Source organism: Telmatherina bonti (genome assembly GCF_933228915.1).
Source record: "Telmatherina bonti genome assembly, chromosome: 3".
NCBI classification, from domain to species: domain Eukaryota; kingdom Metazoa; phylum Chordata; class Actinopteri; order Atheriniformes; family Telmatherinidae; genus Telmatherina; species Telmatherina bonti.
In genome coordinates this window covers 38799635-38818714 of record NC_136621.1, presented here as the reverse complement: position 1 = coordinate 38818714, position 19080 = coordinate 38799635, and the positions used below count along the sequence as shown (strand labels likewise).

Genomic DNA, 19080 nt, shown 5'->3' with positions numbered 1-19080 from the left:
TTGCTGCAATGCCAAGGAGGAAAGACATCAGAAATGAAATGTCAGTGAGTTAATTAGTCCATTTAAACCACAGGTGTCAGACTCCAGTCCTTGAGGGCTGGTTTCCTGCAGGTTTTTGTTGTCTCCCTGCTCCAACACACCTGACTGAAATTAATAAATAGGTTGACAAGAAGCTGCTGGATCCATTTGATTTGAATCAGCTGCGTTGGTGCAGGGAAACAAGAAAAAACCATCTGGATACCGGCCCCCAAGGACAGGAGTTTCACACCTCTGATTTAAACCATTTCTCAGGAACGAATGGAAAACACTGAAGGTTGTGAATTTTCCCAGCAGTGGCAATTCCAGTAAATCCACCAGCTTCATTTAGTGTAGCATGGAAGTTAATGACTAATGATTTTATTGTGATTTTTGCAAATTGTTGTTTTTTTAGCCATTCTTACACCATCTGTAATCCTTTTAATGTTGTATGTATGTAAAGCACTTTGAACCATCTTGTACATGAAAGGTGCCGTACAAATAAACTAGCCTTGCATACAGATCATTCGGAAGTGTTGCAGGTGGTTTAATTGATCTATTTTTATAATTTTGTACATTTTGTGCATAAAATAAGTTCAGTTTCAAAGTTTGCAGAGAATACAATAATTTTTTTATTCCTTAATATCTTGATTTTTTTGGGGGGAGGGGGGTAAATAATAATGAAGTCTGATAACTGATGTATGTTTCTAAACTTGGGAAATAATTCTGAAATAAAAGTTACCCCCCTCAAAACAAAAACAATGATGACGATAATGATACATACCTCTGCTTTGCACCATACTGTTCTGGAGTATCTGCTCCACCCTCACAGCCATGTTGGAGACATTCTGGGCGATAGCTTGGATCTTCTCCACCAGCCCGGCTGGTTGAAACCTGCGTGCGCACAACACACACACACACACACACACACACACACACAAGTGTGATTTGTGTAAAAATATCGACATGTAAATCTCTTCAAGTCAAATAGGCTGAAATTTATAAGCAAAAGATAAAGGACGTGCACCATCCCACACACATGCGCACACACACATCTGAGCTCTGAGACAGACTGACAAGTTCTCATTCAGTCTGATAATATCACAATTATTTCTCTTTTTGCATTATTTTACTTTTTTCCCATGGGTTCATGCCTCCATCTTTCATTCATCTTATTATGTTGCAAGACTTTTCCATCTTATTACTTTCCTCCACACCTCTCCCCTTCCTTTGCTTTGCCCCCCACACCCCTTTTTTTTTCCTTTTTTTTTTTTTTAGCTATGCAGACGTGTTAGTTGTGGAAAATGTAAATTATAAGACAGTTGGTTGGAGCGTGAAATAGAAATTGACCTCCTCTGTTAATGCCACTTCCTCTTTAAGGTGACAGACTTCCTATTTACACAGTACAATCTGTGTGTATGTTGTGTGTAAGTTTCAATCTACATCTGTTCATTTAATCTTTGCATATCACAACATGCAAAGCAAAGCAAAGTATGTGACAAACACACTCTTATTGCCGTGCCCATTATGTCCATTTAAGTGACTCCATTTTAGTCAACATTGTTTATTAGTGCAAACACGGTTTACATATAAAGCTGAAATGCAGCACAATGAAATGTCAGGAAGGTGAACAGAATCAACTGTGTGTGTGTGTGTGTGTGTGTGTGTGTGTGTGTGTGTGTGTGTGTGTGTGTGTGTGTGTGTGTGTGTGTGTGTGTGTGTGTGTGTGTGTGTGCAAAGGGTTAAACTAATAAAGGCTGGTTAAGTAAATGAACTGATCTAGATCTAAATCGGATGGTTTTGGGTGGAAATTGGGAATTTTGCCTTTGATTTATGGTCGTCATTAGGTGTCTGGGCCACTGTTTATCAGCTATAGCTAGCTTGCTGTGGAACTCCAGTTTTACAAAAATTTATTGTGTTTGAATGTTATTTTTATTTAAATTAATTTTTAAAAACAAGGAAAGAAAGAAAAGGAATAAAATAAGAGTAGTGAGGTGAGGGAATATGCTAAAGAAAAACCAAAACCTTGATTGCCTCACAAACTAAACAAAAAAATCCACCAAAGTCCCAGGCATCTCAATCCCCCATTAACAGCTTTACAAGTGACACTTGTGAGCTTCCCCATGTGTGCTTCTCCTTGGATCCTCTTCAGTTCGTTCATTAGAACAGAGAAGTCATTGTTCTCAAGTGCATCCGTATTCCAGAGGCAACAGCTGTCTGCAGACGACGAAAACACTGAAATGTGTAATGAAGTGATGTAAAGTAATTCTGGTTAATGAGATACAACCTTTTTATGTGTGAAAGCGGTTCTGCACGTAGGACCTGTTAGTGAACTTGCTGTATTTGGTGTTCACATTGGTTGTTAATGTTTCTAGCTCATCTAAGGCACCTGTAGCTGGGTTTTTCAGATAGAGAAAAGGTTAACTGCCCGACTAAATGATTGGGATGGCTGTGATTAATTTTCTTTGCCTTCATGATGGATTTATAATTATTTGCATGTTTTATTGGTTGTCTTTTCTTTTTCCGAATAAAAGTTGGAATAAGTCATTTTTGGATCTCAGAATGTTTTAATGGGTCAATTTTGGGATTTTTTGTAAAGAAAATTTCAGCAGTATAAAGAAGACAAAGGATAAAGAAATACATTTAGTCACCGTAGGCCAACTCAGCTCACCACAGGATATGTAGAAAACGTGTTCTTGATTGCTGAAAAAGGCCGTCAAAGGAAAACAAAGACGTTGAGAAAGCTGGCTTGCAAGTCAAATCTTGCCAAAGTTTGCCATTATTACTTTGTTAAAGGTTTGTAAATCGCTTTACTTTAGTTGGTTAGGATCCTTCTCTGTTAGTTTCTGCTATTCTGTTCCTAAATTAAGGCTCATAGGGAGATAAAAGTCTCAGCTGCTTTCTTATTTTACTTGTTAAGATTGCAGTTGCTCAGCAACAAGCTAAAAATAACAGTTGGGCTGATTTTAATTTAAGCTAATGCTTTTCCTACATTCACCAGGATGTCCGAGTAATCCTTATAATGAAGACAAACTAGACGGGTCTCCTGTGAAGAGTCTAGACTTTTATGCAGTTAAACAGCCATTCAAGGTTTGTTTACAGCAAACAGAAGTAGCAGGGGCACTAGAAAACATCAAAATGTGACGCTACAGGAGCAGAAACAGTGCAAGATTTCTCATTAATGCTCAGAACTTTTACACATTCACAAACAGAGAAGTTATAAACTTTTTATTGTAGTGCATTGTACAGAAGCTCATCTAAAGAAACAGTTTGAGATATTGGGGAACAGAAGGAAAAGGTATTTCTCTAATTTGCAGCTTAAATATTTCTGAGATGAATCAATGACAGTTTAATTTTTAAGGTATCCTAGGTGTATTTCTAGTTTCTGTTACGGATTATGGACATACCGAGATGCAACACAGAAGAGTACTTTCCTTGCACCATAACTACAACCTTTTGCTAGCGGATGTCATGGCTAACAGACGTTATGCTAATGGGCATTATGACTAGCGGATGTTCTAGCTAGCTGATGTCATGGCTAACAGATATTTTTGCTAGTTGATGTCATGGCTTGCGATGTCATGGTGAAAAAACATTAAGGCTAGGCGACATTATGACTAGCCAACGTTATGGCTAGTGGACGTCATGGTTAACAGACATTTTGGCTAGTGGATGTTATAGCTAGTGGACATCATGGCTATCAGACATAATTACTAGTTTGTATTATAGCTAGCGGATGTCATGGCTAGTGGTTGTTGTGACTGGGGAAGGCAATGACTAACGGACATTTTGGCTAGCGTATGTTATGGTTAGCAGATGTTGTAGCTAGTAGATGTCATGTCTGCTGGATGTTATAGATAGCAGACATTATGGCTTGCAGACATTATAGCCAGTGGATGTCATGGCTAACAGATGTTATGGCTAGCAGACGTTATAGCCAGTGTATGTCATGGCTAGTGACATTATGATAAGGGGACGTTATGGCTAATGGACATTATGGCTAGCGGATGTTATGGCTAACAGATGTTATGGCTAGCAGACATTATAGCCAGTGTATGTCATAGCTAGTGACATTATGACAAGGGGACGTTATGGCTAATGGACATTATGGCTAGCGGATGTCATGGCTGACAGATGTTATGGCTAGCAGACGTTATAGCTAGTGTATGTCATGGCCAGTGACATTATGACAAGGGGAAGTTATGGCTAACGGACATTATGGCTAGCAGATGTCATGGCTAACAGATGTTATGGCTAGCAGACATTATAGCTAGTGTATGTCATGCCTAGTGACATTATGACAAAGGGACGTTATGGCTAACGGACATTATGGCTAGCGGATGTTATGGCTAAGAGATGTTATGAATAGCAGATGTTATGGCTAGCATCAAATTTAAGAGACAAGACTTACATTCTGTCGTTAAAATCTCTTGTTTGGATGCAGTTCGGCTTCCTAATGAAGTATGTAAGTGGACAAACACAACTGAATAAGATAAAATCTTTATGCCAGTGTTGTGTTGGAGATCTGTTTCCCCATAGTCCTCCACTGTTAGCATGTAGGTGAAAGTTTGCTTTCACTGAAAACTTGTTCAGGGTTAACTGTACCTGAACCACAAAATCACAATGAACAGAACAGCATTAAGCCCTTGTTTCCCCACAGAATTGAAATAGTTTCTATTTTTAAGAGCTACAAAAAACTCTTATATTGATCATTTCTGACAAGTTTTGTCTTTAGTGATAATAAATACTTTTAAAAAAACATAAAATGGTTGAATGGTTACTTGCAGCTTATCATATTATCTTTCAGAGTATTCATGCAAAAACAATAATTTAAAAAAAAAAGAAAAAAGATTAAACTGTGAACACATTAAACTGTGGATTAAATGAACATTTCTACAAGTTTGAGTAAATAATCTTTAACTTTCTCTTGAATTAACCCTCCCTCCCTCCTAAAATGGACAGATACTGTCAGAGGCTTATTCTTGCTATATTTTTTATTCATTTAAGAATCTTTTATTGGATATTTTATTGCAAGCATTATTTTGCATTTGTATTAAAAATCTTCCTGTTTACAGCAAAGTTAAACAGTTTAGTGTTTCACGTTTGTTCCCGTACCATTACATCTCTAACTTCAATACCAACCTAATAAAATCCTAGGGCTGATATAATGCTAAATCTAATATTAGAAAATTCAAAAAAATTAAAAAGAAAGTCAACATGGATTTTTTTTTTTATCTGCAACAATTAGTGAAAGTTTTCAACTTCAGATCATAACAGCTCCCTCTCTACAAAGATGCAATTACAGGAAGGTCAAAACATTCACTTGATAAACCGGGTAACCAGTCTAACTAAGCGTGTGTAAGTTTGCCTCTAGAGTGTTTCTCTCTAATGTCAAATCTATCTCTGCGACAGTATAAACTCATCCCCAGAGATGAGCAAACTGGAAGAGACACTAAAAAAGCGGACAAAATAAAACAGAAATGGGATTGGATAATAAACTCTAGATGGAACAAAAGGAATATGAAATGTAAGAACCATACACCGACATGGTAAAATAAATAAAAAGAGGCAGAAAATAAAGGGAAGTTAATCAAGCATTCATAGCAAACGGAACAGAAGTAGCATGGGGAGGAGTTCATGTTCGTGTTAAGAGGGATGGTAAAATGAAAAGCTCTTCTGTTCCTTCATGTGGAAGCCAACAAAACAGCTTGACTGAAACATTAAGCGATGATTAGGATGGGTATACATATTTGATGTCCCGCTGCTGCCTGCTTCTTGCAATGAACCTCCTTTTCTTTTGATGATTTTAGACAGTTAGCTTTTTTCTAAACAAGAGGAATAAAACAGAAGCGAGGAGGAGAAAAGACAAGACAAACAGAGGAGACTGTATGTGGGAGGAAAAACAAGAAACCCACTGTCGGATGCCGAGTGGAAGTGGAACAGTAAGAGAAAATCAATGTTAACTTGGCTTCGACTTTCTAAGGATACAAATAAAGAAGTGTTTCCTTCTTCTTATTTTTTCCTTCCTCTCTGACTAATGACATCATCCTCTTAAGGGAAGAGGAAAGTTCAGGCAGAATCCTACTGAACAAAGTCATGCAGGCGAGAAAAGTACATAACAAGGAGGGTTTCTGCTGGTGCTGATTCATTCCACCTCGAGTTGTGGAGATAAACCTTTATGCTCCGCAGCCGACATTCAGTTTCACACATGCACACATGCACACAGCCACCTAATCACATTTCCATGTTGGTATGAGAGCATGTATGATTGCAGCAATGATCTAACAACCAGATCCACGTTACTCCGACCAATCCCAGCGTATGGATGATCAGGCCTTCATAAATGCATGGTCATTTACAAGTTACGTCCTAAATATTCGTAGCCCAGAGGCCTCACCCAATGAGATCAAACCTGGGGAGGTGTTCTGCCAGTAAAGAGAAAAAAACTGTTGGGTTTTTTTTTCTTTTCAGAGCCTAAAAAATCGTATAAAAGGCTGTAGGGAAGAGGATTATGGAGGCCATTAATAAGCAAAAACTTGGGTTTAAGTATGAATGAAACTAAATGATTATCCTACATATGCCCACAATTCAAGATTATTTACTTTTTCATTTTAATAATAGCTCATGCCTGGTAACTGAAAGTCTCAATTCTTAACTTTTAGGTTATGACAAAGTGGTGAAACATAAAACTTTCCGCCAAGAAGAGTGTTGCTACCCTGACATGCAGCAGCACATGGACAGGTGGAGGCCAGTCTTTTTGGAAATGGGTTCATTCTGAGAGCTGAGTATCTGTTATGCTGACAGTTTGAGGTTTGTTTCATACTTATTTTCAGGCTCTGCTGTTCTGATTGTCTTAAACCTGCAAATACAGTCTCAGACATGTGAATTATTCAAATGAATAAATGCCGATCATTGCATTGAAATGGCATTGTGCATAGATTTCCGTCATACATTCATGTGATTGAGGGCCCCTGATTGTATGAAATGTTCATGCTTTGATTTTGCAGTAAGCACGACTGTTATTGTTTCACACAAAATAACACAAAAACAGCCTTTAAAAGGTTTGATCAGAGGAGGAAAGATGATGCCTCTCTGTGAAAACACAAAACAATAAAGTTTCATGATTGCAGGTTAACGGAAGGTTGATTTCTGATGATTAAATGTGTTTCACATCAATCAGACACATTTTTTGGGGGGCTCTGTTTTGTAGAGATGTGTTCTGCTTCACTCTGCTTCTGCAGATAAGACGGAGGGACAGCGACTATAATGTAGCATCCTGTTGATTTAGAGACAAGATGCTGCAACATAAAACCATGCAGCAACCATTCACTGTAAACTGGCTGCAGAAAGTAGATTCAACTATTAACAGAATGATAAATTACAAATGGTGAAATCTATAATGCAAAATCTGTTGCTCATTACGATAATCAATGTGTTCTTCAAGCCACAAAACACTGTTCTCCAGAAAGCTCTGTTTTCTTCATTTATCTTCATAAAGTGTGCTGTGCTGCATTTAATATGAAACCAGAAGATCCAAGTTTTTCTTTCTTTCCTGTGTTGGTTTGTTAAAGTCTTTTTGTGCAACAGATTCAACCTTTTAAAGCAAATTCCTTAAATATGAGGAGTTCCACGATAAAATGACATTAAACGCTTAAGTTCACATTATAAAGACTTTGGAAAATCTCAAAGAAGCACTTGAGAATCTTTATTTCCCTCCACGGTAATGGGAGGTAACACCCGTTCCATAAAAGCAGAGCTCAATCTCAGCCTTAAACCTTTCAGCTGCATTTCCTGTCAGGATGAATAAACTGGAAAAGCAACGATAGATAACAAACCATGACAAAGCAAAGCAAAGCAAACCATAGCATAGCATAGCATAGCATAGCATAGCATAGCATAGCATAGCATAGCATAGCATAGCATAGCATAGCATAACATAACATAACATAACATAACATAACATAACATAACATAACATAACATAACATAACATAACATAACATAACATAACATAACATAACATAACATAACACAGCACAGCACAGCACAGCACAGCACAGCACAGCACAGCACAGCACAGCACAGCACAGCACAGCACAGCACAGCACAGCACAACACAACACAACACAACACAACACAACACAACACAACACAACACAACACAACACAACACAACACAACGCATAGCATAGCATAGCATAGCATAGCATAGCATAGCATAAGTAAATATGCAGGACAAACAATCAAATTAAAATGAAAACTTACGCTGCATCAGTTTAGAAAACAGAAAATGGTATCATACCGTTTGTTTTTTTTAACCTTTATGGTAAAACTTCAGCATTTTGTGCTCTGCAACAAAGTATTGGATGGTGGTAACGAGGTCAGGTTCTCCTCTCAGAGACCTGCTTACTTCCGATAGAAAGGCATGCTCCTGTGGCTACTCTGAGATGGGGGGGCTGAGTTCTCTTCCCAGTAAAAATAACAGGAATCCGAGTGACCTTATCTGCAGCTTTACTTTTGAAAGCATTTCATCACAGCATACCAATGCACCTCCACTTGCAACAGCATCTGCACCTGAACAAAATACCCTGAAGAAAAGAATCGAAGAAGCAACAAAAAGCTTTTTTCCTTCGCTAGGGGCCTCCAGCAAAGTTGTACACCGAGAACAGTAAGGGCCCCTTGTGATGGGTCTGTTACTGGGATTGCTTAGATGAGAGCCTAGAGGATGTGGGGAAATACGCAAAGCCGAGCCACAGCACTGATCTTTAGAGTGCACAGTCCTGAGGGAGCAGCTTAACAATTTGCCCTTTCCTCCACAGAACAGTAAAGCAGAGTGAATCAACTCTGCATCCTTTCACCATCTCCTCCTCCTCCTCTCATTTTCTCAGGCTTTTGTGCCGTCTTCCTCCGTCCTTCCCTGGTTATTTCCCTCCGTTGTCTGCTCTAACGAGTGGCTGCCCTGTGGGCAATTTGCAGGCTGGGGCTTCAGACATCAAGTCTCATTCATGACTACATGGGAGTGTGTCGGCAGCGATGAGGCTTAGAGATGAGACTCCCGCCCAGCATGTGTGTACATGTGTGTGTCTTCCTGTAAATGCGTGCTGGCCTGGATTTGGAATATGATTTCCTCTAGCTCTTTTTTTTCTCAACTCCCCGCTGGCAAAAATCACGCTTTACCACGTCACACGTACCCAAGACACTCTCTCACACTGTGCAGTGTGTGTGCAACAGATGACGAGAAAGGAGAGTATTAAGACAAGGACAAGGAGCAGGGGCGTTTCTAGGGGGGTCCTGGATGGGGCAGCGCCACCTGACAGCAGGCTTGGACCCCTCTATGGCCATTGCTATAATGTCACCTGATGCCAGATGTGGAAACATAATGCGGCTTAATTTTCCTGTCTGACCCGATAAGGAGACGCCCCACTCGTAGCTGATTGGTTTAATTCGTTCATAAACTTTTTTTAACACAACGTTACCCTAAAGAAAATTTGAATTTTCAAAATTCACACATCAATACAACAAATATTAATCTGTGGAATCAATGAGTTATTTTTGTTTACATATTAATACATAAACAACAGTTATGACTCATGTTGTCTAAAAATCTGAATGCGGTAAGATGTAAGTGGGCTTTTTAGTTTCATATAATACTTCCTTTAGACATCCGTGAGACCAGGGAGGATGTGTCAGCGCAGTTCGAACAGAAGATCTTTCTGGGGGTGACTGGGGGAGAAGTTTTAAGGCAGCGCGATCCGTTTACAGCTAGCTTCATTACCAAAAACAGCTGGAATGCATATTTTTATGCAGGAAAAAGTTTAGTTATTCTAAAACTACACTAATGATGTAACATTGGAAGACAGCTGGAAGAAGAGACTCCTAGTTTTTCCATCCAGGCCAAATCTGAAAGGCGTAAACATGGATGTAAGGTTTACTTTTTCATCAGACAGTAGAGGTCGGAAAATCGAATAGAAAAACCAAAAATCGGGATTTTTTTGCTTCATAATTTTGAAATAATTTTTTTTTTTAACAAAAAAAAAAAAATCCAAATAAATAAAAATATTGGTTATAAAATTTTGGTCATTTTTAATATTTTTATTGATCTTTTTGACTTCTTGGGCATTACAGCAGCAGCATGATGGTCTGGCTACTGTGTTGCTTTTTCATAATTGAAATCAAGAAAAATAAGCAAAAAAAAAAAAAAAGTTTCATACATTTGTTTTTAATCTGTAAAAATCAGCAAAATCAAAAAATTGTGAGAATCACAATTTAAATCGAATTGGCACCAAAAAAATCAGAATCGAATCGGGACAAACCATATCATCACAGCCCTATCAGACAATGAGCGTTTTAGAAAGAAGCTCCAGTTTCGTCTTTGACATGTTTAGACTGCCCCTTCCGCTCTCGTCTTCATCATCAGACGCCCATGCCGGTCATCAGCTGCTGGATCCCCGGTGGATTCTGGAGCTGTGGCCCGACTGCGACACCTCAGTGTGACAGTACGGGGGCGGCAGCGGGTCAGGAGGTGGAGCAGGTCGTCCAGTGACCAATCCCAATCCCTCAGTCAATCTGTCACAGTGTCTCTCTGCGAGACTCTTCACCCTCCTTGTCTCCGGTGTCGGCACTGCTGGTGTATGAATACTGGTCAGATTGTTTCTGCTGTTGTCCATCACCATGTGTGAATGTGGGGTGGATGAATAATGGAGCAAACGTGAGCACTTTGAGTGTCGTTTGCAGTTAAGTGCAAAGTAAATCTCCTCCATTGTTATTATATTGCTTTAATTATACGGTCAGTTGTTGTTGTTTTGTTAATCTGTCATGAATGCACCTGTCCAACAAGGCAACTGGCCCCAGCCTGGCGGCCCCTCTAATGGTGGTTTAGCACCGCCCCTGACATGGAGAAGGAAAACTAAGGTACAGGTAACTGGACAGAGGCGGTAATAAACGGCAGGATGAAGACCACCGAACATAAGGGAGATGTAGACCAACACTGTTATGACACAGTGTGTGGCTAGCTACTAATCCTTGAGGTCATGTTCTCCATTCTCCTTCTTAAATGAACTAATAAACACACACACAGTACAGTTACACACATATGTGCATCATCGTGAGGTCGTGTAGGTGTGTATGGCCATGACACCCCCCCCACCACCACCACCACAGCTTCCTCAGTCAATATCCTTTCCGTCTCCCAAGCTGCATGAGAGCTCCACCCATCTATTCAGCCAACACCACACAATGCTGCGCCCCCAATGAAATCAATGAGTTTTTCTTCTTCTTTTCCCCCACCGTCCTGATTTTGGCGTCACATTGTTCATAAAGGACTTCAGCTGAATGAGAAGAATGAAAGAATTGATGTTTTTGGTCTCCAGTGGGAGTTTGATGCTCACAGCTTTTACCATTGCACGCTTTTCAGAGCGTCCCGCTAACATCCCAAACTTCCACATGAACATCTTTCCAATGACGGAGAAACTATCAACCATGAAGTAAACAAAGCAGAGCATTAAAGGCCTGAACCCTCCCATGTCCCCCTGGTGGGGTTGCTGGCTGGTCATCTCCAGCTCGGGTTCTCTTCTCTTCTTAAGGGTCCCAAACAGCATCGCAGCACCGTCGCCTTCACCTTCCAGGCTTCCTCCAGGTCGTCCTTGAGTTCCAGGTGTTTCTCCAGTTTCTTCTGCTACTTTTTCCTGACATTTCCTTCATTAGGGATGTCTGCATCCCTCACATCCAGCATTCCTCTGCTGCTTATCCATCATCACTACGTCTGGTAGCTTGGCCACCTCTGGTCTGTATCTGGAAGTCCCACAGGATCGTAGATCTCACAGCTCTCTCATCCTCCAGCACCTTGGGAGGCGTTTTCCACTGGCTACGGTTACACGATGGGCGGTATGGTGGAGTAACACTGCAACCTCACAGTAAGAAGGTTGCTGGTTCGACTCTTGACTGGGGGGGAGGATGTAAAAGTGGTGCAAGTTCTCTCCAGTTCTCCAGACTTCTTCATACCAATAAGACATGGATGTTAGGTCAACTGGTCTGGTTAATTGGATGAAAGCGTCTGAGAGATGACTGTAGAACTGAATGAATGATATTTTTAATTTGGAATAAATTATTCAGAATTATAAACATTCATTCATCTTCTAAACTGCCCAGTCCAATCAAGGATCTCAGGATGCTGGAGCCAATCCCAGCAATCATTGGGCGAGACGCATGGTACACCCTGGACAGGCCATGTATTCATCTTTATGTACACACATATTTACAGTTGTGTTCATATTTATTCATCCCCTTTCATTAAAGAAAAAGCTGAATTTACAACAGTCACTCAAATAACTGGAGACTTAAAAAAGGAACAATAACTAAAAATTTGCAAAAATATAATTTAGTAATATAAGACACTGTTTAATTGGGTTGAAGAAAGAAAATAAAACCAAACAAACAAATGTGTCCTGGACAAATTAGAGACTTTTCTGTTGAACAGTGGGACAAAATACCTGTCAACAGGTGCAGAAGTCTGACTGAGAGGAACAGAAAACACCTGACTGGAGCGGAAACATTAAAGGATTCTTCAACTAAATATTACTTTATGACTGATGGAATATGTAATATTTTTTTTAAAGAAAACTTATTTCTATTGATCCAGAATTATAAAATAACGTAACGATTTTTATAAAATTTTTATTCACTACTACTTTAGTCAATTTCATCTTATTTTACAGGCAGCTGGGTTTTTTTTTCCTTCTTTAATGAAAGGAGATGAATAAATATGAGCACAACTGTACACAAAGACAAATACTTGAACTGTCCAGGGTGCGTATATTACATATATACATATATATATGTATGTATATATATATATATATATATATATATATATATATATATATATATATATATATATATATATATATATATATGTATGTATGTATAGAAGTAAACATTTAGAAGATATTGATTTCAGCTGATGCTTCTAATGTAATTATATGCTAGTTGTAAATCTCTCTTCACTTTAACCGAGCCCCTTCAGATCAGTAATATATGGATGTACCATCTTAGTTTGAGTATCTGACAACGGAGAGTTACACCCCTTTGCAGAGCACTTCTTCTGTAATGGCCTGAGTGTAGAACGGCTTCCTCTGCATTAAACATCCCATTACTAGACATTGATTGCAGTTAACAACAGCGTCAGACCTTATTAATCGCTCCGTCCTTTGGCCTCGATGCGACTACGCGGATCTGAACCTGAGCTTCTACCAGGAATCATTTAGCATGGTTTGAGGAAGTGAGGCGATTTCTGTCAGAGTGTATCACATCACACCTGCTGAGTTCAGCGAGGCAGTTTGGAAATGAAAAGTGGAATCAAGAGAGGACAAATGGGATGTTTTGGTGTTAACACGGCAACGAAAGGAGTGCTAAGATAAAAGCTGGAGCAGCAAGGTCATGCAAGACTCGTCTTTTACTTTACTTCAGTGATTTGGAGGTAATAGCCAGCAATTTCCACAAGAGACGGTGAGAGGGGGAAAACGACAGACAATAGGAAAGGCACTCTTCAATATGGCAGCTAGGAAAGATGAAAGAAGGCAGAAGGAGTGATACTTGTAGAGACGGAGACGTGAGAATGAATCATACATCTATTTACTATCAGGCATAAGTATTCCCATGAAGCTATGCAGGCTGCCTGGTTCATAGGAATGAGCCGACGCAGCTCTGATCGATGAAAGTTAGAGATGAGCTGGTTTACAGGATCATAAAAAGGGCATCATTGGACCTCAGTCATCAATATTTACATGCAGAATAGGCTACATGCTGCTGCTGTCCATAACGTTGTGGAGCTGGGACTACATGTACAGGTATCTTCATGATGTCTACATGATGACTTGAATGACCTGATTACTCCTGAAATAAGATGATGCTGAGATTGTTGGTGTGTTTGGTAATGGGCTCATTGTTTTCTCCTTGTGAGTCTGTATCAGAACGTCACTTCAGGGTTGATTTTAAACTTCCTTTAGTTCTTTATAAATGTCTTAATGGTCTTGGGCCTTCTCATTTATCTGACCTTCTTTTAAATGATGAGCCCTCACGGACCCCGAGGTCCTCTGGTACCGGCCTTGTAGTTGTTCCAGAAGTTAGGAGCAAAACTTTGGAAAAGCCACGACGGTCCTGGTCTGTGGAGGAGCCGACCAGAGAACCTCAGAGACTGTTGATGCTTTTAAAGACAGACTGTTTTTACTTATAGTATAGATGAATTTTATTTATTCTATTTTGGGTGTTATTCAGAGCATTTTTATGTACTCATTTATAGATTTTTTGTTTGCTGATGTTTTTTAAATCAATTTAATTAATTTATTTACTTATTTGTTTACTTATTCGTTTCCTTTTATTTATTTTCTATACTTTTTGTGTTTATTCTTTGTTAGTTTTTATTATTCGTGTAGATTTTAAGGCTGATTTAAATCTTGTTTTTACTTTTTAATTCCAGTTGTCCTGATGGGGATCCTCCACATCCGGAGCCATGTCTACGGGGTCTGTGGGGCTGTTGGCGCAGACATCGTCCTGCTGGGGGTGATTGGTGGGATTCCCCTCTGCAGCCCCGGCTGTTTGGACTCCTACCTGCCCGGCTTTGGGCGGTTTCTGTAGGTGCTGCCCCCCTGGGGTCCTTAGCGGGGCTCCTCCTGGTGTGGATGGATCCCCAAGATATTGTTTCCTTATATCAGTGTCAAGCCAGACGTTCATCTTCTAGAGGTTTACCATCTCTCACATTTTAATACTGATGTTCTGGTTAAAGAGACACAGACTAGAAGGGGGGGGCGATAAGGCATGCATGATGAGGTGCATGTTTTGGAATTGTAATGGTTTTAACTTGAATGTGTGATTGTTTTCATGTAATTATTCATAATTTGAGTTTAGTATGTAAAACACTTTGAGATGCTTTTGTATGAAAAGTGCTGTACAAATAAAGTTTGATTTGATTCCACAAGTGCTTGTCTGTGTGTGGATGAGCAGATTCTGTAAATAAGAGTTGCGTCATACATTTCCCCGGTGAGTAGTGAAGATGGAAGAGATGTTTAGTTCAGAACCAACACTATGATAACTGTACATCTGTTAGAGGACTGAATAAACTGCTATGATGTAAATAACCATACAATCAATACAAATTTTGCTCATTTATTATTTCAGAGAGACTTGACTGAAGGGTCAGCAGTGGATATGAAGCATCACACGCTAATTTAACACAATCACAGCCGTTCCTACACACTCAAAAATAGAAGTACCAGTTTGTACCTAAAAAGGTACAAATGCTTGTCGCTGGGGGTGTACTCTTTAGAGAGACATTTCTGTACCCTTCAGTTCTGGTCTATTTTTGTACCTTATCAAGTTCAACCTCACCTTATCAAGTTATGTTTTTTATGTTTTCACAGCATCAGGCCTGGTCCATGCAACTTAGCAATATTATCTTATCTTTAATCTAGAAATAATCTTCAAAAACTCAAAATACTGACCAGCCATACACTTAGTTTGCAGCATCTGACCTTCATTGTCTGCTGTAGTAAATGACTGTTAAGTAGTACTACTGTCATCACTCAGCTCTGCTCTAGTTTGTAACATTACAGCCATTAACATTACATTTTTCAATGCTGCAGGTTCCCTTATGGTCGAAATGGTACAAATTTGTACTTTATGTCCCTTTGAACCCTTTTTCGTACTCTGAAGGTGCTTCTGGTCTCTTAAAGACCAGTATTGTACTTTTGAGAGAACATTTCTTTAAATATAGGTACAGAAATGTCCTTATCTTGTACCTGTATTTTTGAGAGTGTATCAAATCCTGAAAAACAAGTAATTAAGAATATAACTAAGAGCAAAGCAATAATTCTTGAGTTTAATCAGCCATTTAAATAAAAATAATCTGCTCTTTCTACAGAAAGGAACTGTCCCACATTTTGTATATTAAGCTTTAAAATGTTCAAATTATGTAAAGTAAAAAACTGAGATTTGATTTCTATTTATAGACATTAAGGTAGAATGAAGAGTAAACGTTACTCCAATTCTCAAACTGAATATTATCAGCACTTAGTTTTAATAATCTAAATACTTTTATTACAGTTCAACGCAACAGAAATCTGAATTTTCCATGACACGAATAAAATCAAATGTTCTGGTTACCGAGGCAAATGTAATAAAGTTTCTTCAGCAAATTTAAAAAATAATTATTGTATTTATTTTTGATAAAATGTAATATATGGATACTTCTGGCTCATCAATAACTGAACCCTCAAATACACACCACATGTACTGTACATGTGCAAACATGTGCTTTTGGAACATATACATGGAATCAACATGTGTAAAGAACGTTAAAACCGCGTAAATCCCATGATTTTATTCTATTCACATGAAGATTTTAAATTTCAGCTTAATATGTTTTATTTAAATTAGCCATGTTTTACATTCCCCATTGTGTGTGTGCGTGTGTGTGTGTGTGTGTGTGTGTGTGTGTGTGTGCTTTTTCTTTTCTTTTTAATGTAAAGCTCTCTGTTGCATTTTTTTGGTTTTGGATGAAAACTTGTTTTCGAACTACGGATTGTGGAGCAACGTAAACCTTAGCGTGGTTTTAGGTTTCGGTCACGTGGTGAGTGGGGTGTGGGGGTCTACAGCTGTTTGGAAAAATGGGTTGGGAACCACTGATCTGGTTCTGAATGATTTAACTCCTGCAGGTTTAACATGTATTCCACCAAACTAATCTGTCATCGTGCAGAACTTCAGTGGCTGTTGGATCCATTTAACGTAACCCAGGTGTGTTGGAGCAGGGAGACAACGAAAACCTGCAGGACTGCAGCCCACCGACTGGTACCTCCTGATTTTATGAACATATTGAGCTGATTCAAACTGCTGTCATGATCGCTTGGCATTTCAACAGTGCACCATAATGGTTTATATGGATTTTGCAGGATGTTAACCCCCCTGCAGTCTTCATTTATCATAAACAAAAGTAAACAATGAGAAATATTAATGCAACTGCTAACAGGGTATCGTCTAAACAAGGCAGCTTCTCACTTCAGGCCGCTCTGGTTTCTGCAGGGATGACAGACTTCCAAGCAGAAATTACCTGTTGATGGCGGAGCTGAGCTCATCCAGGCGCCTTGCCTCGGTGGCGGAGGTGTTGTCCAGCTTGGACAGGCTGTCCATCCTCTTTAGAATCACCTCCAACATGTCAGTGATCTTCCTCAGCACGCCACGCGACTCCACACCACCTAGCACTGAGCGGAGAGACAGATGTGGAAGAAAAGGTGAAAGATTAATTGAAATCCAGCTAGAGAGTACATGATAAACACAGAAAGCTAAACTCCAATTAGGCACTGAGCTCGCAGCTGCTTTGGCTCACTGCGCTGTTGGTTTTGGCGGGGTAGGAGAACTGTCTGTATGTGCTTCATTACACCGCAGATTACAATCACATTCCCTCGTTTGGCGGATGCCAAACACTTCAGAAGTCCTCAAATAAGTCTTTGGAAAAATAGTGTTGTCTTTAAGTATTTCGTTAATATAAAACTTTACCTTGTGTTGTAAACTAAAGTCAAATATTTATGGACTAACTTGACCTTAAGGTGCATTTATCTTTAGTGGACCCATTTACAGACTCCCTTCCACCAGAAACCAAAATCTTTTAGCCACAACTTGTGTTTGATACTTGGAACTCAAATACTAATTGATACTAAAATGCAGTATCTTCTTAGATACTAACACTGGTATCGATACTTAAATGCCACTTTTAGAACGGCTGCGTCCAACCATTTTGATCAGGCACTGCAGCGGGCAGCCCCTCCCTCTACAGCAGCTACCTGTTGGAGCCACCGCTTACGCACTTTCTAAATGGCAGCGGCCGAAAGCCAATAGAAATACTGAAAAGTAAGATTGTTGTTTGGACTTTGAAGCGACGCTTCAACTGATTTGCATGTCGACACAAATCCAAACAGAACCGCGTCATCATGGAAGTGGACCAGACTCCGTTTGAAGGGGACCAAACTGTCGCTTCGGATTACATGCAAAAAATCACGAGGTGAGAAACTTTGTTTCCTTTCGGTTTCCACTGCCCAGAATACCGGTAAGTTAACTATCTGCAGCATTCTGACTTGGCTTCTCTGTCCGTGCTTCACCAGTGTCCAAGGAAACAACCTCAAACAGCCAGACGTAAAAAACCACCAACACAACCCCACCTGACTGCAACAATGGAAATAACCGGACACACAGAAGCTTCACTGTTGCTGACTACATTTTAATGGAGCAGCTTCCTGTCTGATATGTGGACTTCAGGCTTCTTCCAAATCTGAATAGAAAACAGATTTAATGAGATTTTGATTGTTGTTTTGTTCCATTTATTTAATTGATCCTCAAGGTATTGTAACAAAAAGGACATTTATGTTAACAAGTACTGTAAGTGTACTGAGTGTACTTGTTAACAAAGGCTAAAGTTCCTGTAAGTTTTCTATTTTTTGCTCTACAGTGAGCAAGACAGCTGCACAAGGTTAACAGAGCTTTAAAAGATGCATTTATTGCACTCTGTTAATGTCTTTTCCTTTATTTATTTATATTTTTCATCCTGAAAGTTGTGATGTGATGATTTTGCTTGTTCTGACTTTGATTTATTAAAGGAAGTGTTTTTCTTCTCTGTTTAATATTATATAATACCAATATGAAAATGGTATGGAGTATTGAGCACCGTCCTAAGTATCAGTATCAAGTTTAAAATTTTAGTATCATGACAACCCTATCCGCCACGTCTGGATATGTAAGAAAATGAACTTTTCTGCACTTTTTCTACCAATTAGTCTCATTGAATCAGCTCTTTTTGACCTCTCCCTGTGTGGTACTCTTCATCATAGAGTCTAAAAACCAACAGATTGATCATTTCAGGCTTTAACCTCCTCATCAAAAGCATAATCTCTTTTGCTCGCTGCTGTATGTTGATTTCTTGTCAAACTGGATTCTAATCAGACCCGGCGACCAGACACTCCTGAGTCTGATATCTGAATGAGGGCTTATTTTTATATCCTTTTATATCCTTTGATATGGCAATGT

The 19080-nt window shown here is 39.3% G+C and overlaps 1 protein-coding gene across 1 annotated transcript in view; it reads right to left on the bottom strand.

Annotated features, from left to right (window-relative positions):
- Positions 1 to 19080, bottom strand: part of LOC306774979 (alpha-1,6-mannosylglycoprotein 6-beta-N-acetylglucosaminyltransferase B-like) — a gene marked incomplete at both ends in the record, with an annotated part of 197786 nt that overhangs the window by 105561 nt on the left and 73145 nt on the right. Inside the window, 2 exons of the mRNA XM_079265180.1 lie at positions 800 to 909; positions 17114 to 17264. Coding sequence (XP_079121306.1) covers positions 800 to 909; positions 17114 to 17264 — 261 coding nt within the window. The remainder of the gene's footprint in view (positions 1 to 799; positions 910 to 17113; positions 17265 to 19080) is intronic.